Raw genomic sequence first — 24,491 nt, 5'->3', positions numbered from 1 at the left:
AAGGTGGTGTACAGTAAAGAATAAATCAAACATAAGCAATAAACAATTACATCAGCAAAAATATTCAAACAACAATACAAAGTATGGCATAGTATACTACTTACAATGTCAACAAAATACGTAATTTTTATTTATTTGTTGCATTTGTAGCCCACATTTCCCCACCTATTTGCAGGCTCAATGTGGCTTACATAGTACAGTGAGGCGATCGCCTTTCTGGTATGACAAATACAGAGTGCTATTATGGTATAATAAGGTGCATGTGTGACAGACACGTAAGGGAATAGAAAGGAGGAAGCGTTAAGTTATGTCCAGTTCAAGTATTAGTATTGTTGTGTTGTAGGACTCAGGCATGTAAGTTGGATCATTAGGGTATGCCTTTTTGAACAAGATAGTCTTTAGTGATTTCCGGAAGTTTGGTAGGTCATACATTGTTTTTGCGGCATTTGGTAGTGCTTTCCAAAGTTGCATGCTTATATAGGAGAAGCTGGATGCATAGGTTGATTTGTATTTGAGTCCTTTGCAGCTTGGGTGGTGAAGGTTTAGGTATGAGCGTCTTGATCTTGTTGTGTTTCTAGTTGGTAGGTCTATGAGGTTTAACATGTATCCCGGGTCTTCGCCGTAGATGATTTTATGAACCAGAGTACAGATTTTGAACGCAGTACATTCTTTGATTGGGAGTCAATGCAGTTTTTCTCTTAGGGGTTTGTCGCTTTCGAATCTTGTTTTACCAAATATAAGCCTGGCTGCGGTGTTTTGAGCAGTTTGGAGTTTCTTTACGATTATTTCTTTGCATCCCGCAAAGATTCCATTACAGTAGTCTAGGTAGCTCAGTACCATTGATTGTACCAAGTTGCAAAATATTTCCCATGGGAAGAAAGGTTTTATACGTTTGAGTTTCCACATTGAGTGGAACATTTTCTTTGAGACAGATTTCGCTTGGCTTTCTAGTGAGAGTTTTCGGTCTATTGTGACTCCGAGAATTTTCAGGCTGTCTGAAACAGGAAGGGTGTAGTCTGGGGTGCTTATGTTAGTGGGTTTATTTGTGTTGCATTGGGATGAGAGGATGAGACAGTGTGTTTTTTCTGTGTTGAGTTTTAGTTGAAATGCATTCGCCCATGAGTTCATAGACAGAATAGGGTATAAGCAAAGATGGAACATATAGGGGTCCTTTTACTAAACTGCAGTATAAAGGGCCCTGTGCTAGTGACAGGGACCGTTTTTGCCGCACGCTGTGGCCCTTTTACCGCAGCAGGTAAAAATCCCTGAAAATAGCCATGGCCGTGTGGTAAGATTGCTCCTACTGCATGCTCATGTGAGGGAGTGCACTTACTGCCACCCATTGAGGTGGCGATAGGGGCTCCCACGCTAACCCTGTGGGAACTTGGTAGTACATGGCACTGCCTGATTACCACTGGGTTAGTGCCATCCTAGAAAATAGCCAGCTATTCTCTCTAGTGCAGCAAATGGTGCAAGCTGGGGCTAGAACTACCACCGGTGCCCACGTTGGGCTGGTGGTAGTTCCAGATTAGCATGCGTTAAGCCTGCGTTGGGCTTACCGCCACTTTGTAAAAGGGTCCCACAGATAGGTAAGAGAGTAAAAAGTTAGAAAATAAGGGGACTAATTTAAAGAAAGTTGAACGTGAGGTTAGAGAGGTGATTAAATATGATCTCAGCTAGGGTTGGAGTGGATAAACATTTGGGCGCGCATCCGTGGTATTCTATTATACTGTATTCATTCTCATTTCACAACGCCCCTGACTTGCCCATGTCCCCTTCTGGGTTGCATGTTATGGGATTTGGGTGCACTTTGATATAAAATTGTGCGTAACAAGATGTGTATGCAAATCCAAATTGGTGCCAATTAACATCAATAAATGTTAGCTCTCATCATTTGTCAGATTGTGTTATTTTGCTTGCATTTACCTTCTGTTTCAAACCCTTCCTCTTTTCTTTTACCTTTCCTTTACATTTCTATGGTGTTCCTTTCTATGATTTTAGACTGTAAACTGCTTTGACATTAATTTATGAAAGCAGAATGGCACAGAATGTACCAGCAATAAGTGAAAAAAAAAGAAAGTTTGACGAGGGAGAGGTGCAGAGAGGTTTGATGGTGTGTTTTCATCATCTGAGCTCATGTAATTTTTTAGTGTGAAAATGGGTCATACTGGATGAAAATCTGGAAAAACACTGGCCTAAGAATTTTCCATCTGAAGCCTATTTCTTTTCCTAGGATAGTAACTATATGATGATCCAGAGACTGATTAGGCTCCTGAGTTATTCACCATCACTTTAATTGATTTGGTGGGGAGAGGGTGGAAGAAATATGAACCAAGTAAACCATCTTTTAGCAAATCACACATCTTTCTGTTATTAAAGCAAAAGGCTAAGGCAAATACTTACATAAAGGATATCTTCTGTTTATTTTTATTTTTCAATATAATAAGAATGTGATTGTCGTAAGATGAAGGAATCTTAATTAGAAAAAAAAATACAATCATATCCTATGGTTTGATTTAATTTATTAGTCTATTATTCCGCTAATAAAAAACCATCAAAGAGGATCACAATTTTTACCAATCAAAACAATAAATATATTATATATAAATTAACACAAAACCAAAAAATAAATCACATAAATATCCCAACATAAACATTCCAATCATTACAAAACATTGTTGTACTGGATTGTTCTTGCACAGTTTCCTATATAAAATGACAAAATAAAAGTGAAATGAGCAAATCTTATGTTCACAGTTACCTGCTTTACAAGCAGTGGAATCAAAGGAGATGGGGTATTATGAAATGATTACCTACATCTTCAAATTCATTCAGAATGCAAAATATCAGATATACATATATACTGTTCCCCATCATGAAAACACAAGAGGTATTCCTATATATTACATAATTTAACAGACATTTAAAACCCCCACAAAAATCACAAAATAAAATTTCTTTTATAAGGAATTAAGACAAGCCTGAAGGAATGCTTTTACAGAAGTAAGTGACAATGCACTAGAAAGAGTAAACCTAAGGGCTCCTTTTACTAAACTGTTTTAAGCAGTTAACCTGGAAGTTAGCACATGCTAACATTTAATGGAGCAGCTTGGACACTTAAGACCCCTTTTAAAAAGGCACACTAGCATTTTTTTAGAGCGTGCTAAAAATAAATACACGCTAAACGGTAGAGATGCCCATATATTCCTAGGGGTGTGTCTAGCGTTTAGCGCTCGCTAATAATTAGCATGCGCTAAAAACGCTAGCGTGCCTTTGTAAAAGACCCCCACAGTATGAACTAATTCCCACATTAACCCCTGGATTCTATATATGGCACGGACTAGTAAGTGTAAAACTGTAATCGCAGCCGCTTTATACATGCTCCTCAATTAATGAGCCTAATAGTGTTGATAACTGGTCGATAATGACCAGTTATCAACACTAATTGGCAAAAGACTGGAATTTACGCATGTGTCTTTTTAGGTATATTCTAAAAAGATGGCATGTACAAATTCCAGCGCGTGTAGCCAAAAAGCGGGCGCGGCAATGGGATGGAGGAGTGAATTCGGGGGAACGCGGCTAGATTTAGGTACAGGCGTTAACACCTGCTGCGTAAATGGCTGTGCGTAAATCTAAGTGCGTCCACCCAGCCTGTGCGCTATTCTATAAACCGTGTCTGAATATAGACGTAGCTTATCTATACCGCTACCTGTGCAAATCATTAGTGCCTAGATTTTAGTCGCCATACACAGAATCCAGCCCTAACTGCTTAACATGTAATGAGGTGAGCAATGGCTTGCAGTTAATATACCTATGACTTAATGCAAATTAAGGCAGGTAATTCAGAACATTTAGTGCCTTCACCACAGATGGTGTTAAGTTGCATTTGCATTACCTAGAGTACAGTTAACACAGAGAAAACACATTTAGCATACGTTAACTGCATAGGCCAGATGCTGAGAAGGCCCCCCCCCCCCCCCCCCAACAGTTAACACAGATGCTTTGCAGTGACCACATGGTAATTTTGGCAATTACTATGCAGCGAGTGCAAAACTTTACTGCAGTTTGGTCAAAGGGCCCCTAAATACAACATTAACAAAACAAATAGAAGACCAATGTCACGGAACTCGGCTCCGGTTTTGTTACAGAACTGTTTCTACAACAGAACTATCTTGTTTAGAAAGAGATCCAACATCACTCCCTCTTGTGCAGGCCAAGAATGAAAGATCCCTACTGTATAGGTTTTAGCAAAGAGATTCAACAAGTGCCTCTATCCATAACTTTCATATAGCCTATATGTGAGGTACGGATTAAAATTAATTGCGAACATGGCAGAATGAAAACAGGAGAACAGGCCTGGGAGGTGTTCTCTCAAAGGCAAAATCCTAAACTCTCCAAGGAACAAGTGGCTGCATTAGACCTATGGGCCTTAACATCACTTAAGAGAGAGTTAACAAAAGAAGTTTATACTCACAACAGAACAAACTTTCAACACATTACACTTTAAACAATATGCTCATATCATAAAAGTTCCATTTGGGAGTGGGCTAGTAAGGAGGAGTATATGAGAAAGACACAGGAAAAGAGACTGACATGAAGGACATTGTACGGTAGAAAAAGAAGAAAGAGCTGCTGACAGATGGAATAAGCAAAGCAATAATTGATGAAAAAGAACTGTCTTGCAGATCTATACACAGATTACTCCTTCTTACCCAGCTTTCTCTTTGGGGTGATTTTTACAAACAGAGTTAGACCTGAGCTCCCATAGATGCTCCAGCTATAGAATGTTCATTTTCTTTTTTAAAGCTGGGTTTAGAATCTGGGCTCAGCTTAAGGCTACAGCAAGGAGATTTTGTTTTAAAACCTACAGTTGAAAGTGAGTTAAGCTCAAAGCTGCCAGACAGTTGCGGGTGGAAAGGACTAGGCATACAAGCAGATGCTGGGAAGAAAGCAGCAGGGAAGGAGTTTATGCTCATTTGTACTTGCTATACCGCCTTTCATGTTAGACCCACCAAAGCGGTGAAAAGGGGACAACTGTGTTAGGATGGTCTGATCGAGTCCTGTTAGGATTTTTCAAACCCTTGGATAGGGAAGTTGTATTCTAATTTTCTTTAATTCCTTTTATTTTATAATGCTTTTCATCTCCCCTTGAAGGGGCTACTAGGGCATTTTATCTCTGGTTGTTTGTTTCTTTTGATAATGATTTTTATGTTAAACTGGGACTGCTTTACACTGCCTTGGGTAAATCTGTTCATAAATCCCAATAAATAAAATAAAAAATAATGCATTTCTTCTAACCATTTCTTTTTCCTTTGTATGGAATTCAATGTTATAAATAAAATTAAAGACTATAAAAGCACACTAAAGTGGATTACATGCTAAAAAATATCTGGATAACAAACAGAACTCCAATAGTATGACAAGAAAGGAAAAGAGAGAGAGAAAGAAGGTCAGGGAGATAAGTCTAGTGTCGAATCGAAGGAGAGAGACCCCAGCAGGATCTTAGTGGACACCAGAGCTCTCAAAGGCCAGGGTAAAGAGATTGTTTTTAATAGTGCCCCACATTTTTAGCGAGAGGGTTCAGCGCATAAAGAGGCTGGCAAATGTTCCAGAGTCAGAACAGTTCAAAACAACAAACAAATAATAATAATAATAAAAAAGAAACACTGTTTAGTGAAATCGAGGAATGCACGAGACTGATGAGATGTATCAAGTTGAATGCAACAAGTGAGTCGGTGTAAGGGGACTTATCAAAGAGGACAGGTAAAGGGGAGAACAAGAATACAGGGCTTTGTGGGTCGAAGACAACATCTTAAGTTGAAATGAATCTTGTAAGTGATAGGAAGCCAATGATGGTTGTAAAGAAGAGGGGTCACGCGTGACATAGCAGCCTAATGGCAGTGTTCTGTACCGTGGAGCTGTGTGAGTAGAAGGGTAGTTCTAGCATACACTGCATCTCTGATCAGCTCATCCTAGCTTCCTCTTCTGTGCCAGGAGCCACTCATTGGTAGTGAGCGCTCAGTAAACAGAGGAATGTTCATTCACAGAACTGATCTACTTGATAAGCGCTCTATAATAATCATCATAATAATACTGCCTGAATCTCCAGCGATCAAAACTGAAGGTCTGTAGATTACAGATTTGCAAGGTTCTGTTTCCTAATATGTATGTGATCTTCAAATTACATTTCACCTGTTTTTTTGGGAGAATGAGCCGAGCATGAGGTTGTTGGTTGGTGTACATTATGATACTCTTCTTGGAGAATTTCTAGGTGAGTACTTGCCGTCCTATATTGGGATAATGTAAGGGCTTATGGTGGAGACTAGAAAGTATCAAGAGAGGGGCATAGGGAGAAGGCTGGGGTTATGAATTTATTATAAGATTTTATTTTACTATATATTGCATGGAGGGGTTACAGATATGCAATTTAAAAGTAGAAATAAATATATAAAAATACATACATTTCTCATAAGTGGAGGAGTAGACTAGTGGTTAGTGTAGTGGACTTTGATCCTGGGGAACTGGGTTCAATTCCCACTGCAGCTCCTTGTGACTCTGGGCAAGTCACTTAACCCTCCATTGCCCCAGGTACAAATAAGTACCTGTATATACTATGTAAACCGCTTTCAAAAAACACAGAAAGGTGGTATATCAAGTCCCATTTCCGTAACAGAAACTTCTTGGTGATGGGACTGCATCATCAAACCTAGGACTGACTGTGTGGGTGAAAAGGATACATGCTCGCAAATAATTACAATGAGAGGGTTTTTTTTAGTTCTACTAGAACTTTGTGATAATTATTCAGGTACAATATGTCCCTGCCCTGACGAGCTTGTAATCTAAGTGGGTACCTGAGCCAATGGGAGATAAAGCAACTTGCCCAATGTGACAAGGAGTGTCAGTGGCAGAAGCAGGATTTGAGCGGTAGTTCTTAGCCCCTTACTCTAACCACTAGGCCACTTCCTCTCTGTTTTGCTAAAGGGATATCCTGGAGTCCTTCACTCTCCCCCACAGATTTTAGATGGGCTATATAACCAGCTTACAGAGTGTTTATCTTTTAATCAGTAAGTGGAGTAAGAGTCATTTCCAGAATCGATAGCTACACTTAGTCTGAAGGGCTGAAGTTGATTAGTTTAGTTATCAAATGAGAAACAAATTTTACACACTGACTTCTCTTAATGCCTTTATAAAATACTCAGTAAAATGAATAGAACTTGTAAGTCATCTAGTCAAGGGATACAGATGGAACTGAATCCATCACCTTTGTTCTATAGACACAATCTCTGTCTTTCAGTGTAGTCCATAAAACTGGCTAATAAGACAGGTTACCACAATACATATTCAGAAGCATTCCCTCAATTGACACTTTACTGTATTTATAACAGCAATTCATTCGGCCATTCTTGGAACACATGCAACACATACAAATCCTTCTCAAATAGGTCTGCAAACGTTTCTCTTTTATTGGTGCATGAAACCGTGGCAAATTAGTCTATTAATACTAATAATTAGCAGCCAGTGCAATACATTATGCAGCATGGTATGCAAATTATTACCGGTGGTAAAACCAATACAGGCTCATTTTTTGTTGTTTGAAATTCATCTGCTGTTTGGTAAGCGATATTATCTTGTCTGTCAAGGCATTTAATCACAGGTTCCAATCAGACGAGAAGAGAATTCTAACTACTAAGATAGTGGGTTATAAATAATAAATCTAAATACACTATTTTGCAAAATGAGTGGCTTCCAGTAGGTGGAGGGGATACTTTTCTTTACTGGACAATGTGCAATTTGTTAATGTGGATGCATAAATAGTAATATAACTGTTTGTTTTTTCCATAATACAGTAGCTCTGCTTCTTAGGTGTTCAGTTATTAAAGTGCTATTTAAATTCCTCTAGGCCTGCTCTGCTTCTTAGGTGTTCAGTTATTAAAGTGCTATTTAAATTCCTCTAGGCATGACAAAGGATTGTAATCTAGTGCTCAATACACCCTATTGGGCTTACTTAAGTTTTATTTTGTGTCATCTAAAATTGGACAGATGGAGCCACATAAAGCAACAAATATTACCATGTCAACATTATCTGGAAAGATCAAAGTGATATATAACCCAATAGATTATAAAACCAGGGGGCCCTTTTGCAAAGCCATGGAAGGGCAAATGCATAGGCAGCATGCGCCAAAGTGGCACTATCGCCAGGGTAGCGCACGCACCCAGCGGTAATTCTGAATTTGGCACACGTTGAATCCCACGGTAGAAAATATTTTTCAATTTTCTATCGCAGGGAGCATTCCCGGCAGTAATTGGCAGCGTGGCCATGTTGGTACGTGCTTCATGGTTACCACGCGGTTAGCGCGTGAGCCCTTACTGCTAGGTCAATGGCTGGCGGTAAGGGCTCAGGCCGTAAATAGGAACATGCTAGTTTTCATTTTTTGCACATGCCCATTTTCCGGCCCATTAAAACAATGGTCTTTTTCTCAGCCGTGGTAAAAAGTGATCCAGCATGCGCCAAAAAGACATGCCCACACTACCGCAGGCCACTTTCTATCACAGCTTTGTAAAAGGATCCCCCCCCCCCCCCCCCCAGGTGCCAAACTGGTGAAATTGCAGACCTCCATGACTCACTCAGGGCTCCTTTACTAAGTGGCGCTAGAAAGTAGCCTTAGCACACCCTTATGCGGGTCTTTCCTATGTAATAAGACCATTTTTAGTGCAGCTGAAAAACGGCTAATTTTCCATTTACCGAATTAATGGCCATGTACTAATATTGCCATTAGAGTGTGGCCTTAACCAAAATTAGCACATGAGCCCTTACTGCTATTCATTTTGTAGACACTAAGGGGGAAGATCTATATATGACTCCTAAAAAAACGGCACTGAAATCAGTGCCGACTAAGCGAAGTCTATAAGCGGTGCCTAGATTTAGACACGGTATTTATACACTTAGTCGATATCTCAGCACCTAAAACCACACACATCCGTTTACATATGCGTAAATTCCAGCGCATTGGGCTATATTCTATAACTACGCGTGTAAATTTCAGAACGCTCATAAAATGCCCATTTCCCCATCCCTTTTTGCAAGTGCACGTTAGAAGTTAGGCACAGTCCATTACAGAATGTGCTTAGGGAGTTGTGCGTGCAAATTCTAATTATTGCCAATTAGCGCTCATTATTGCTTAAGAGCTGTTATCAACACTGATTGGCTTGTTAAGCCAATTAAGTTATGTGCTTGGATTTCGGTGTGGATCTCTAGGTGCACTATACAGAACCCGGAGGTAAAGGCTCACGTGCTAATCAGCGCACGCCAATGTGGCCACGCTGATTCACGCTATCCCACCCACTATGAGGCATATTTTCAAAGCAATTTGGGAGGCTAAGTTCCATAGGTTTCTATGGAACTTTGGGAGGCTAAGTGCTTTGAAAATGAGCTTGCCTATGTCCTCTTTGAGAAAAAAACTCGTAGTGCATGGTTTGCGCACAGACATTGGGGTTTTACCACAGGACAGCTCAGTGCGTCCCACGGTAAGTTCTTTCAAGCTGCGTTAAGTGTGCTCTAGTGCTTACTGCAGCTTCGTAAAAGGAGTTGTCGGAGAACTGTGCGAAAGTCCAACTGAGTTAAGGAAATTTCTCCTCATTCAACTAATTTCAAGCTCTAATTTTAGTCAAAAATTTGTGACTGAATAGGGGAGGAAGGGGGGTTCAAAGTTATGGGAGGGAAGGAGTTGGGGAAAATTACAATATTCATAAAGACTGAAGTACTGTGTTGGAGAACTTGACCCATTTACTTAGTGCTCTAGCGCAATAAGCTCTGTTCATTGTATTGGTTTTGAGACCATTATTCAGCTATGTATCATTAGGTCGCTACATCACTAAAAGACTTGTATTACGTTCAAATGGTTTGTAAAGCGATGTGGAAGATGTGTTCTGTATCAGGTTTTGTGCATTATTATTCAATAAAGACTTCATAAAAATTTAAAAAAAAAATTTGTGACTGAAGAGGAAGAAGTTTCCATAAATCAAATGAATGGTAAACAGTAGAGTCCGAGTTCAGCGGAATGTTATGTTTATTTTATATTAAACTGTTTTAGTTCATACTGTAATATATTTTATGAAGTGTATTTTATATGTTGCACTGTAAACTATGTGTAAAGGTGAGATATTAAATGTAGAACAGAAATGGAAAATAAAGTGAAAATTTTGCAGATTGATTCTTGAAAGGGAAGCAAACATGCACTTCAGCAGCAAGGATATATCAATAAGTTTGTGCTGGGAATGAGAAAACAAGCAAGCAAATCAAAGAAACGCCTTCTCGGATTATTGAAAATAATACCCATCACAAATAACAAAACAATAACTTGTGACCAGAATTCACTACAACTTTTCTGACAAATTTGATGTGCCCAGATAGGGTAATTATATTTTAGAAAAATTGGGAAAACTGTTTTAATTAATTGCTGCAACTCAGTGGTTCTCAAACCTGTCCTGAGGAGCACCAGCCTGTTTGGTTTTCAGGATTTCCATAATAAATATGTATGAGACAGATTTGAATGCCTGCCACCTCCATTATATGGAAATCTCTCTCGTGTATAGTCATTAGGAATTTCTTGATAACCCGACCGGCTGGTGGTCCCCCTTCTTCTAGATCAGTGCTTCTTAACCCTCTCTGGAAGGAACACCTAGACAGATTGTTTTTCAGGGTTATAATGAATATGAAAGAGCCAAATTTACATATACTGGAGACCCACCCCATTATTGTATGCAAATCTGTCATGCACATTCATTGTAATAAGTCTGAAAATCCTAACTAGCTAGTTGTGCCTCCAGGAGAGGGTAGGCACTGGTCTAGATGCTTGGGTATAAGCCTGGCTTTGGTAACAAAATGTTTATCTGTTGTCAGTATTAACGTCAACAGGCAAGATCATCATTCTGTCAAAATCAAAATATACACTGGCCAACTTGGCAATACAGCGCAAGAAATCGTAGTGGAAATACTATGGGGTGCCCTAGATTAGAAGCTGTCTGAAATTTACCAGGACCATTTTCAAAAGCCACATACCTGTGGGTATGGTTTTCAACACAGGTAAATAGAATGCCTGAAAACTGTCTGCCTTACCTTGTTGCTCCATTGGGAAAGATGGTTAAGAAAATTTAACGTGGGTAAAAAGTACCTGCATTACGGGACAGCGTTATGGCATGGAAGGCAACAAAGTGATGAATTTTTCATTTTCAAAACTTCACCTGTTTTGCACGGAAAAAGTTATCTGGAGAAAAGTGCATTTACCTTGTGCAATTTTGTCTAAGTGCCCACAGACTTTGAATCCACCCACATGGTTCTGAAGTTTGTTCCCTATGTTACCTTCATACTCTTTTTGAAAAATAAAATCATTTCACAGAAGTAAACCTTGCGGCATGTTCACAATAAATAAGTAACGTATAAAATATAACTTTACACATTATTTCCCAGCAACATATACAATACGGGACTTCACAGCAGCTCTTTGGAATTGCCAACAATTCTGCAGCCCAAGGGTACTCTGTATTCTTATCTGTGTTTCCGAAATGAATTCCGCTTCCTCATACTCTATTCTGTCACAGTTTGGCTGATGAAATCTAATATGAAGCTACCAGTTCCGGTGTGGGTTTTCATCTTTCATGGCTTTCACAAGCCAGTCCTTTTCTTGATCATCTGAATCACTCAAGTCACTGTTGTCTGCTGCCAGCAATCGGGAATAGTTTATTCTTTTCTGCCGAGGCAATCTGGACTGGACAATCAAGAACAAGAGAAGCCAAAGCAGCAGGGTAAGAGAACACGCTCTGTACAGTACCGCCAAATTAAAAGTGCTTACGATAAATCCACTTGCAAAACTTCCCAAGCTTGCCCCACAACCATAGGAGATTCCGTGCAACACCATCTGCAAAGATCTTTCTGTTCCAGGAGTGGCAATGTCATCAGAGGAAGCATTTACTGCCCACCATAACGCTCCGTTACTCAATGCGCTCAAAATCTGAATTGGCAACACAGCCCAGGAAGTCCATAGAAAAGAGTAATAGAGAAACTGTAGCGAGAGACAACTCAAACTTAATGCTACGATCCAGCTGTTGGAGACTGTCCTCAGTATCTTGTTCTTGAAACCATAAAGAAGAATTTCGGCAGTCAGAGCGATAGCTACCGAGGCTCCCATGTACAGTTCACTGCTGCCTTTGTCCTGCATTTGCCAGAAGAGAAAATTGTGTGCAGTAGATCCAGCTGCCCCAGTCAGGAAGACAGTGACCGCAAACAGTATTATTCTTCCATCACTTCCGATCAGTCCCAAAGCTTTGACAGTTTTATTGACGTGCTCAGTTTTCTTAGAAACATGAATGGGATAGAAAACACTCATTAATAGCGTGACTGTTATAAACACTGCATAGCCATAGAAATGCACAGCCATGCGAGGGATTTTAACACTGAAGAAACAGTTTAGTTGATCCACTAATATGGAGATGCCGCAAGCTCCTCCAGATGCCCCCAAATATTCCCAAATCCAAAGCCTGCCATGTCTGTCAGCGGCATCGACAAAGTCGAGGTATTCGTAAAGACTGTCATCAGCTGTCCATTCCACAGGAGATGCCAACAGTTCCCACAATACAACAGCACCTAACACCAAAAGAAATGTTTTGTGCTCACCGTCTAAAAAAGTCATGTCTTCCAAGATCTCAAAGTCCACATCTCGAACAACTTTCCAGTGTTTTGAAGCATTGTCAGCAACATTGTAAGCATTTACCAAGGATCGAGACTGAGATTTGATTTCACTGCCTTCACCGCTAAAATCATCTCCTGCAGAGTTATTGTTCCTACCCATCATTGAAAGGAAAGAACTGTTATTTTCTACATCAAGTGCACTGGAGTCCATCTGATATGTAAGGGCTGGCTCAGGATACCATGCTCTGGTACTTTGCTGTGTCATCTTGGTAGTTGTCATCTTGGTAGTTGTCCCTAGAGTGGTTACTCTCCCCCCAAAAAAATCATATTTAGTTGTTCCATCTGTACGATTTCTGTCATTCTGGTTCCTGTCTTTTGTAAAATCCACTGGCTCTTGCAGAGCTGGATTTGTTACCGTTATCTTCCTGGAAAACACTGAAACAGAAGTAGGCTGGTCGTTTGTCATATGTGTAGAATGAGGTGCAAGTATGTTTGAATCAACATCAGCGAGGCTATTCATGTCTGTTATCCCTGTTGTAATTGCAGGGTCACTGTGATACAGGCTTATGTTACAGTACTTGTAGACCACGTCAATGCTTACAGGAGGGATAAGCGTTAGCAACAATCCTGCACCCATGGAAGACAGCAGCGAACCAGTAATGAGAATTCTCCTTTTTCTGTGTGTCTTGGCAAGACAGGAGCACACTGGAGCCCAAATAATTGCAATTAAATGTTTAATTCCGATTATAAGACCTACAAAAGGTGCTGTCAGCCCAAGCTGTCGGAAGTAAATAGTCAAAAAGGGAATCACGCAGGCTTTCCCTGCACTGTGAAAGAAATGGAAGATGCTGGCCAAAAGCAGGGCTTTGCTAATATCCCACTGTTTATTTCCACTCATGGCGCTGTGTGTTTATAGCACAAAGTTACCTATTAAGGAAAGAAAACAAGCTTGAATCAAAAAATCAAAATGAATTTACTGTATACACTGTACCACACTTTTCACTTCAAAATGTTACATTTTGGCCCTTTTACTAAAGCTTAGCATGCACTAAATGCTAAGAAGCTCATTTCATACCTATGAGCTTTTTAGCATTTACCCCTGGATTCTATATAGTACGCATAGAATTCCGCGCCAAAATCCAGCGCATTCTATAACAACACGTGTAACTTAATTGGCTTAACAAGCTAATGAGCCCTGATAACAGCACTTAACAGGCAATCATGAGCACTAATTGGAAATAAATAGAATTTACAAGCACAACTCCCCAAGCGTATTCTGTAAAGCACTGTGCCTAAATTTTAATGCACACAGGCAAAAAGGAGCGTGGTTATGGGTGGGGAAAATGGGCATTTCAAAATTTACACTCGTTGTTATAGAATACAGCCCTCAGCGCCTAGATCTATGTGCCGGGATTTACACCACTTCCTCGCTGGTTTAAATAGAGGTGCGTAGTTTTAGGCGCTAGGATATCGACTAAGTGTATTCTATATACCGTGCCTAAATCTAGGCGTAGCTTATAGAATACACTTAAGCGGAAATGTTTTCCGTGTGGTTTTTTTAAACACCATATATAGAATCTAGTGTTTAGTGTGTGCTAATTCCATTAGCACACGATAAGCTTTAGCAAAAGGGACCCTTACTTAAGAATGCAAATTTTAGAAGTATGCAGAAAAAGAGTTATTTTACTGTGAATTACATTCAGTACTCAAAATTTGTAATGTTTACAGGGTTTAAAGATCTAATTGGAGTGGAGGAGTGGCCTAGTGGTTAGAGCACCGGTCTTCGGTTCAAATCCCAGTGCTGCTCCTTGTGATCTTCGGCAAGTCACTTAACCCTCCTCTGCCTCAGGTACAAACTGATGCACGTAAATTCTACGCTGCATTGTTGAAAAGGTGCCACGGGTGGGTCGTTTCTAAAATCTGTGTGTGTTACAGAATACACCCGGTCCACGCATAATTTAGGTGTCGACATTTACACCAAGTTTTACTTGGCGTAACTGCCGACTTAATTTAGTTGCACAGATAGGCGATTGGTGTATTCTATAAAACACGTGGAAATTTAGGCTTATTCAATAACATATGCTTAAATTTAGGTATACTTTACAGAATACGGCTAAGTGTATTTCATTTTGGCGCTGATTTTTTAGGGGTGTTATATAGAATCGTCCGATATACACAAAGCTGGTAAATGCCCGGGGTTTGATAAAGAGGCATCCAAATGGCTTCACTATCTCAGATATTCCTCATTTTTGAATCATATTCCTTTTTGATGTGATAATTTTTTCAAGTATTATAGTTTCAGACTGCTTCCAAGCTACACATTTAGGTGCACCTTCTCTTCTCTAATCCTACAAAACAGCATTCTCCTCTTAGCCAGCAATATAGCTACAGAGATAACCTTAGCAACCTCTTCAGAAATCAACTTAACATTTATCTCAGGAGCAGCATAGTGTTCAGAGCTGAAGGCTTACAACAGGAAAACCAGGGCGCAAATTCTACTTCCACTAACTGTGATCTTGGGCATGTTGCTTAACTGTCTCAGGTACAAAACTTACCCCCTTGTTTACAAAGCAGTAGCTTTGTAAACAGAGGGGTTAGATTGCAAGCCCTTCAGGGACAGAGAAATACTTGGTGTACATGGATGAAACACACCTTGCATCACTGCTAAAAATGTGTAAGCCAAATCCAAAATAAACAATAATTTTTTTCTATCAACACAAAATAGAAAATCTTTTGTCAGTTATAAAATAAGCATGCCTTTACGAAAAAAGAAAAAGGTACCCAGACAACACTTTAATAAATATTTAATGCAATTTTAAAGCTCTTGAATTCCTCCATTGGTACATAAGTACATAAGTAGTGCCATACTGGGAAAGACCAAAGGTCCATCTAGCCCAGCATCCTGTCACCGACAGTGGCCAATCCAGGTCAAGGGCACCTGGCACGCTCCCCAAACGTAAAAACATTCCAGACAAGTTATACCTAAAAATGCGGAATTTTTCCAAGTCCATTTAATAGCGGTCTATGGACTTGTCCTTTAGGAATCTATCTAACCCCTTTTTAAACTCCGTCAAGCTAACCGCCCGTACCACGTTCTCCGGCAATGAATTCCAGAGTCTAATTACACGTTGGGTGAAGAAAAATTTTCTCCGATTCGTTTTAAATTTACCACACTGTAGCTTCAACTCATGCCCTCTAGTCCTAGTATTTTTGGATAGCGTGAACAGTCGCTTCACATCCACCCGATCCATTCCACTCATTATTTTATACACTTCTATCATATCTCCCCTCAGCCGTCTCTTCTCCAAGCTGAAAAGCCCTAGCCTTCTCAGCCTCTCTTCATAGGAAAGTCGTCCCATCCCCACTATCATTTTCGTCGCCCTTCGCTGTACCTTTTCCAATTCTACTATATCTTTTTTGAGATACGGAGACCAGTACTGAACACAATACTCCAGGTGCGGTCGCACCATGGAGCGATACAACGGCATTATAACATCCGCACACCTGGACTCCATACCCTTCCTAATAACACCCAACATTCTATTCGCTTTCCTAGCCGCAGCAGCACACTGAGCAGAAGGTTTCAGCGTATCATCGACGACGACACCCAGATCCCTTTCTTGATCCGTAACTCCTAACGCGGAACCTTGCAAGACGTAGCTATAATTCGGGTTCCTCTTACCCACATGCATCACTTTGCACTTGTCAATATTGAACTTCATCTGCCACTTGCACGCCCATTCTCCCAGTCTCGCAAGGTCCTCCTGTAATCGTTCACATTCCTCCTGCGACTTGACGACCCTGAATAATTTTGTGTCATCGGCGAATTTAATTACCTCACTAGTTATTCCCATCTCTAGGTCATTTATAAATACATTAAAAAGCAACGGACCCAGCACAGACCCCTGCGGGACCCCACTAACTACCCTCCTCCACTGAGAATACTGGCCACGCAATCCTACTCTCTGCTTCCTATCTTTCAACCAGTTCTTAATCCATAATAATACCCTACCTCCGATTCCATGACTCTGCAATTTCTTCAGGAGTCTTTCGTGCGGCACTTTGTCAAACGCCTTCTGAAAATCCAGATATACAATATCAACCGGCTCCCCATTGTCCACATGTTTGCTTACCCCCTCAAAAAAATGCATTAGATTGGTGAGGCAAGACTTCCCTTCACTAAATCCGTGCTGACTTTGTCTCATCAGTCCATGTTTTTGTATATGCTCTGCAATTTTATTCTTAATAATAGCCTCCACCATCTTGCCCGGTTTATACTCATTCAGAAGAAACATGTGACACATGAAGGTACGATAGCCTGAGTATATCATGAAGTGATTGTCCATGTCCTTAAAGCAGAGGTATCCCAGCTTCTTTTAGGAACCCCCACGTATAATAAACACAATTATGCAGATCTCTCACATGCATACTGAGGATTGCCATTCGGTATCTCAGACTGCCTGTGGCCAAGTGAAGCCCTGTCTCAGGGGTTTTAGCTATCAACGTGCCCTGGCTCATTCAACTTTTCTGCCACTGTCCAAAAAAAAGCAGGTATGACACCTGCACGCTGGCGCTGATTGTGCCAACCCAACCATACCAAGGGGCTCAGTTTCAAAGCACTTTGGGGGTCTCTTACTAAAGCATTGCTAGAATTATCTGCAGCAGGGCCCGTTGGAATAAAATGGGTCCTGCTGCAGATAACTCGAGCTAAGCTTTAGTAAAAGACCCCCTTTGACTTACAAAGTTCCATAGGTTACTATGGGACTTTGTAAGTAAAGTCTAAGTGCTTTGAAAATACGCCTCCAAGTCACACGCGTTAGACGTGTAATAACACGCACATTCGGATGTACTGACACTCTCACGTGCCGAGCAGCCCTCCCCACACGAATTCGGGGATTGCGGGACCGGTCTACCCTCCCCCTGATCTTCCACTCTCCTTCTTGTCCGCGACACGGCACCTTAGCCCTCAAACACCCCCCCCCCTTGTCAAACTTCACACCTGGTCGCCCACTCACAATCCCACCACAGCTTTCCTTCCCCGGTATCCCCCGTCCCCTACGAAACACAAACACACAACTTCTCACCCTGGCTTCTGCATATCCGCCACCTTGCCGGAAACAGGAAATTGCGTCAGAGAGGACAGCGCGGCACGTCTGAGACGCTCTGACAGTGAAACTGGAGTCGTGGATGCAATGGTGCTTCGTGAAACTAAGTATGAAAGGATACCCGTGTAGCTGCTTTACAACTATCTATGGGGGAAGCTCTGTGAAGATGCGCTTTTCATGAGGCATCTGCATTTTCACAGAAAAAGGTACAAGCCGCTATGTATTGCGACTGGTTGAGGCAGATGCCGCGCGCTCTCGTAGAGAAAGAAATGGGCGGCGTGGGGATGTCACGCGAGTTAGATTACATGAGTGCTCGCGCACAAGCTAAAGTACGCAACTGACGTTGGTTAGCATCACAATGAGCAGGTGGACGCAATACTGAAAATATTATGGATTGATTTAAATGAAATGGAGACACCACCTTAGGAAGGAATTTTGAGTGTGGTCGAAGGGAGTATCTTATGCAGTATTTGCGTATATGGTTCATAGTGTAACCAGCGCTTGAATCTTATCGATACGGATTGCTGATGTGTAGTCAAAAAGAGGTTTTTCGCCGTGATGTGATATATTCAGCGCAGTCGCACTTGCTTTCTGCTGGGGCTGATGCAGCACCAGCGACCCGTATACCAAGGAGATATATGACCAACACACATCCACGTGCCAGAAGCATCAGAGGTCACCTCTGACGCAGACGCAGAGATGTACACGCGCCGGTGGTTGAGCCTTGCATCATTTTGCAGAGAGCGCAAGGGCGGCTGGGCTGAATTGTTGGAGCAAGGAGAACTTAGCTTGTTGAACAGCTAAAAAATGCACCGGGAGATTTTTTTTTAATTCGCTCTGTTTGGGTAGTTAAGGGCAGACAAGGGGCCAGCATAGGTTATAGAGCATAAAAGTCAGGTGCTTTGACTTAAGGCAACTAAATAAAAGGTCTACCTTGTATGCATTGAATTGCGACAAAGTTACTGCTTATATGGATTGTTAGTTAAATAAAAAAGTAACACTTTATTCTTTTTGGGTTTTTTTAAATGTGTTTCCATGCCATAAAATAGACTAACAGGCAATCCCATCACTTTATCCATGTATATTGAGTGTAGCAATTTAAATGAATGGAACCATTGAATATGAGCAAAAAGTGGTGCAGAAAGAAATAACTTATAAAATAATAATAGTAAAATGAATTTATAAAGGCAAAGACAATGGCAGGTTTTGTTGGCAGTAGTTATTGTTCCTGCTCAGATTATAGTTCAAGCCTGGTGGAGGAACGCTTGTTAACATTAGCGTTATGGCCTTAACACATGCACATAAGTCTTGCACTAATATGAGTTAAGGCCATAACTTCTTGATTAATTCCCCCCTTTAGTTTTCTGGTGGTTCATTCTGGTGCAGGTATGTTCTTAAGCAGTTGCACTATGCACTGACTTAATTTTTCTTCCACTTTTCTGTCAAATTTTCTTTTTATATACGATCTGCCTTGCTTGAATGAAGACTTCTATATTTTGATGTAATGAAAAATGCAGTCATTTAGAGTGAACACAAATTCAATATGTGGTTCAAAGTAATGTAAACTTTATTCATCAGGGAGAATTAGATTGAACCCTTACATGTACAGAATACATTAGAGGCTCTGGCAGAGACCCATTTACAAAGTATGCATTTTTCCCAATTTATATTTCCAAATTAATAAAGGGCTTTTGCTTATTTGGAAATATTATTTGAGAAAATATATACTTCATAAATGGGTCTCTGCCAGAGCCTCTATTTCAGTAGCATAATTAAATGAAATAATTACTCCTGAAGGTTATGGATACAAGTGGAGATGGATGAGATTACTTGTGGGGAAAATTTTTGTCCCTGCACAGCTCTCTATTTGGAAGATGGTATGTGGGGGTTGGGAGTTTGAGAATGAGGGAGAGATGCTGTGTTTTGGGTTTGAGATAGAGAGGGAGAGATACCAAATAGGGACAGAGGGGGGCGGGTGTGGCATGTGAGTTGTTGAGTGTCTGCTTCTAGTTTGCCTCCTTCCGCACTAGGAGGCTGATGCTCAAAGCTGGGAGCTAAAGCCTGCAATGCAGAAGCCCATAGTGCAACAGCGCAGAAAAATAGCTAAGCGATGCTCAAGAGAAATCTTATGCAAATTATATGTGTGGTTAATTTACGCTAACAAACTGAAAGTAAGGAGAGGATTGTGCTTAGCACATGTGAACAAAGGACTTGCAGTAAGTGTGGCTCTTATGCGCATGCCTAGACAAACCTGGAAGTGCAAGCACACATCAGCGCTGTTCATCTGCGCTTTTAAAATATTGTTTGCACTTTATATTTTTGAAAGGCTTGTATTTAAGTGCAGAAAAAAAGGTACCCATGCATTCTTTCACTTTTGGTTTTAGTCAGGCATGTGTGCACATGCTTGGTTCTCATTAGCAGTGTTCAAATTTGCATGGGCAAGATGATGAAAACTTGACAAGAAATCTTCTCCTGAAAACCTTCTACACTGCCCCTGACCTTGTAGTAAATTTTGAGCTTTATTGGCCATTATTTCCTTTGGTGCATTGGGAAGGAATACTAATTGACCTCATTTTGCATCCATTTAAATGCATTTGCAATGTTTATTGTACATGTTAACGCTCGAGCCCTTTGAGCTTTGCTCACAATAATGTACTTGAAAATCAGGCGCTAACCAGTTTTTAATGCTGGTATTAGTTTTGAGCATTGGGCACTAGAAGACACTGATATCTTGGACCAGCTTAAACCTCCTTGAATCCCTGTGTTGGGGTTGTCTGTGAGCTGCCTAGAGGAAAGGTGCAGGATCCGTCCTTGAAAATCTCAAGAGAGATCTCCAGTCTCTCCCCGAGCCGGAGGCCTTGTGTGTGTCCAATAAATGGCGTCTCCTAGACTCCTGTATTATATGCGTGGAGTTACACATGCACTGTACATTCTCACTCTTACAGCATGACCTTTCTATGCCCTGTAGCTTTATTTTACTGTTACTGCAATTTTGAAAACGGATTTGCTCGTTTAATCACTTTGAATGTTATTTCTTAAAGTATTTTCTGTGTGTTTGTGTGTCATATTCTACACCAATAGCCTGGCATCTTTTTCTTTTTTGCTCCCCCTACATCCTAGCATCTCTTTCTCCCTTCCACCACCACGATCCTGGCATCTTTTCCTCTTCCCCACCTCCCCAATCACTATCTTGGTATCAGTTCTTCTCACCTCCTCCTGACACTCTCTCCTTTCATTTCCCTGCTCCCCAGTGGCCCAGCTGGCATCTCCCACTTGCTTGACTCTTGCAGTCTGCCAAACTTGCTTGAGACCACCGTCACCAGTAGCGCTGAACAGGCGTTCCAACCAACACATGAGCCTCTCTTCTGCCGCTCCTGCCTCCTCTGATGCTACTTTCAGTTTCTGGAGGCAGGAGCGGCAGAAGAAAGGCTCCGCGTTGGCTGGAAGCAGCGTCTGTGTAGCGCTACCGGCAGTGGCGGCCTGAAGCGAGTTTGGCAGACTCTTGAGCCAGGCAAGTAGCAGATGCTGGCGGGCTACTGGGGAGCAGGCAAGTGGGAGATGCCACTGGGGAGCAGGGGAATGAAAGGGAAAGAGTGTCAGGGGGGTGGGGGTTGAAGAGAGGAAAAGATGCTGTGTGATGGGAGGGAGACAGATGCCAGGATGATAGAGGGAGTAAGAGCGAGATGCCAGGACAGGTCTGGGTGAGCTCACTGTCACCTTACAGCCTAGTTTGGGGCAGTGTGGTGCCTGATGGGAATAGATGCAATGCAGGAACCTCTGCATTACTTCAGGGAGATTTTGTGCCTTGATGGTCAGGGAAATTATTCAGGGTGGGTTCACGTTGCATGTTTGGCTTAAGTGCAGATTATGATCATGTAAGTTTCATTCATAATCGTCAAAATAAAATTTGGGGGTTTTCTCCAGAAAGTTCCAAAGATGCATCTTGAGACCATGGCCATGTGTACCAAGAGATGACTTTTTTGGTTTAGCACTATAAATCTGAGACTAGCTTATTTTTTTTGAAATGTGGATTTCAGGTTTCATGTTGCAGTTCCCTGTGCAGGGGGCTTAGGGAGCAGTGATCTTATGGTCAAGGTAATGGCTCCTGTGTGGCTGTATCCATTTACTGGGTATAGCTTACCTGGCAGCTCAACCTTGACCTAGAGTAATCCTTGGGCTCCTTCCTACAGGGAAGGCCCTTGCAGTAGCAGGTGTGAGCATTCAAACAGCAGTTCGATGGTCATGTATAATACTGCACACACAAAGTACTATTTTGCAAGTATTAGGTTATTAACCAAGCTAAACTTCAATTATAAGAGGAAGGTTAATGGTACTTTGATCAGTGAAAGTTTTTTTTTAAATCTTTTAGATGTTGGCATGATGATTGCTACATTATCGGTATATTTCTAATCTACACAAGTCCTTTGTTTTAAAAATAGCATGAGAAGCAAAACATGGCTGCTTTCCTGTGAGCTTGCTGGGGTAGTAAGCTTTCTCCTAGATTATAAAATCCCATTTATTTACTGGCAATGGCAATAAATGATAGAGTATGATTGAGAACAATAATTGTCTAATACATGCTAGGCAACTTTAGAAGCTTTTATTCACCTAAGTACAGATCTGGCACTATTGTCCAAATTTCTCCTAATTTGTGTGGTAACGAGACTAGGATTTAAGAAGTTAATCATTTCAAGATAGGACAATTCCATTAACAGATAAAATTGTGAGTTTTTAGAGGTTGGTTTTGGGTAATAACTTACTCTGCGTGAACAGATTGCTTCAGTGATAGTCACTGTTTTATCAGATATATTTAGAAGTCCTTGAACTTAAGCTTAGCGTACGTGCTAAATGCTGTATGTCTTATTTTATACCTGTAGGCCACATGGCACTTAGCACACGCTAAGCTTTAGTAAAAGGTCCCCTTATTGAGTAAAATTAAGCTAATATTTCCTTCTGGATATTTTAAAATACTTGTACACAGTTTCTAAAGTTGATTATTGCAAGGCCCTATCTTCAGGGATTGCTCATACACTTTTGAAGGCCTTGAAGCTGCTGCAAGGTTAGTGACTGGTTTGTCTCAGCAGCTGCGTATTACCCCTGTTTTGAACCCTTGCACTCCGTTTCTCATAGGGCAGCCCCCAAATCCTTGGGTTGCTCTGTACTCAGATTGTTAAATAAACGATCTGGGCGCAGAGACTCTCTGTTGTGATGTCTGAGATCTTTGTAAAGATGGTCAACATTGTGTACACATGAATGGACACAGTTCATTAGAACTTTTTAGACCTGTTTTCAGATAGGAAGCTTGGGGGCTCTTTTACTAAGCTGCGGAAAAAAGTGTCCCGCGGCAGTGCGAGCGCGTCATTTGGGTGTACGCCAGGCCTTTTTGTTTTTTGTAAGGGGCCAGAAAATGGACGTGCGGCAAAATGAAAATCAGTGTGCATCCATTTTCGGCCCAAGACCTTACCCGTTGACTTAGCGGTAAGGTCTCATATGCTACCTGGGTGGTAAGCAGGCAGCGCACGCCAACTGCCATTTACCGCTGGGTAAGCGCCTCACGGTAGAAAATATTTTCTACCCTGTGTTTTCGGAAGCACCAAATTTGGAATTACCGCCCGGGGCATGCGGTAGCTGGGCGGTAATGATTTGGCGCTCGCTGGACGTGCATAGACCCTTACACGTCTTTGTAAAAGGATCCTTTAGTTTGCTGAAGTGGTATAAAGGAATTGCTGTTAGTGGGTGGAAATTACCAGCGGGAATGAGAAAATGATCAGGGATATTGATACCTAGTATTTCAGTAAAATATATTATAGAGGTTGTTTACCGTGTTTCAGCGTGGTTTTTCAGAAGAGCATAAGAACATAAAAAAAAGACATGCTAAATCAGACTAGGGTCCATCAAGTCCAATATCCTGTCACTATCAAAATGCTAAAGAGAGGATGTGGTAGCAGTTCCATAGAGTAGGTATTGGTGTATATATGTTAATCTATATTCATCCTCTGTGCACGTTTTTGCATGAAATATTAACTGCACACTAACATTTTATTAAATTTCCTTTTCTTACAGTGCTCCTGAAACATATACTTGTAGAAGACAGTGGGAAATTCTCCATTCGCTAGACTTGCTCCTCGCTAAGGTTTAAAAATCAAGATATTGCATTTAGGCTGCTGTATCCAATGTATTATGTCGTGTCTTATTTTTTTTCTTTCTTTTTTCTCATTGTTATAGCCTTGCATGTAAATCTTGAGTACTGCTTTGTGAGACTCTTGGATGCATACCAGAACTGTATTGGGTAGCTTATAAATTGTTTTAAATAAATATTAGTGGAGTTTGACCAGTACTACTTATTTTTATTAAAAAGGGGCTCATTTGTATTCATCTAGAAGGAAATCAAAGCTGAATTCTCTCTAGGATCTTCAGGAAGCACCACTGACAAAAGGAGAAGCAATTTCTGTTTTTAATGCTATTTCAAACAGTGAATAGTCTCAACAAAATATAAGCAGTGTATGAAAAAAAGGGTCTAAAACAGGGATTTTCAACCCAATCCTCAGGATACACCTAGTCAGTCAGGTTTTCAGGATATTCACAATGAATATATCACTCTTGATTCTCTAATGCTCTGTAACAACATCACTCTGTATTTGTTTCATCACCGGAGGTGGCTAACACCTCACGGTACTATGTAAGCCACATTGAGCCTGCAA

The 24,491-nt window shown here is 41.0% G+C and overlaps 2 protein-coding genes, 1 long non-coding RNA gene and 1 other non-coding gene across 4 annotated transcripts in view; 2 read left to right on the top strand and 2 right to left on the bottom strand.

The window, feature by feature from the left end:
• Nucleotides 1-9,442: 9,442 nt before the first annotated feature.
• PIK3R6 (phosphoinositide-3-kinase regulatory subunit 6) overlaps nt 9,443-24,491 on the bottom strand; it is a 156,152-nt gene continuing 141,103 nt past the window's right edge. The window contains exon 21 of the transcript XR_003942632.1: nt 9,443-10,582. The gene's annotated coding sequence lies outside the window, so the exon portion shown is untranslated. The remainder of the gene's footprint in view (nt 10,583-24,491) is intronic.
• MFSD6L (major facilitator superfamily domain containing 6 like) lies at nt 10,579-17,790 on the bottom strand. The gene is made up of 2 exons (XM_030208110.1): nt 17,770-17,790; nt 10,579-13,612 (listed from the first exon to the last, which is right to left on the bottom strand). Exon 2 carries the CDS (start codon nt 13,581-13,583, stop codon nt 11,625-11,627), a length of 1,959 nt encoding a protein of 652 aa, XP_030063970.1. The 5' UTR covers nt 13,584-13,612; nt 17,770-17,790; the 3' UTR covers nt 10,579-11,624.
• Nucleotides 17,827-24,121, top strand: LOC115473283. Its single transcript, XR_003942633.1, has 2 exons — nt 17,827-17,897; nt 23,854-24,121. It is a non-coding gene; the product is annotated as an uncharacterized LOC115473283 (long non-coding RNA).
• On the top strand, nt 21,877-22,054 carry LOC115473633. The gene has a single exon (XR_003942725.1).

This window comes from Microcaecilia unicolor, chromosome 6, assembly GCF_901765095.1.
Source record: "Microcaecilia unicolor chromosome 6, aMicUni1.1, whole genome shotgun sequence".
Classification (NCBI taxonomy): Eukaryota; Metazoa; Chordata; class Amphibia; order Gymnophiona; family Siphonopidae; genus Microcaecilia; species Microcaecilia unicolor.
Note: the sequence above shows the minus strand (reverse complement) of the source record. Positions and strands in the feature narration are given on the sequence as shown.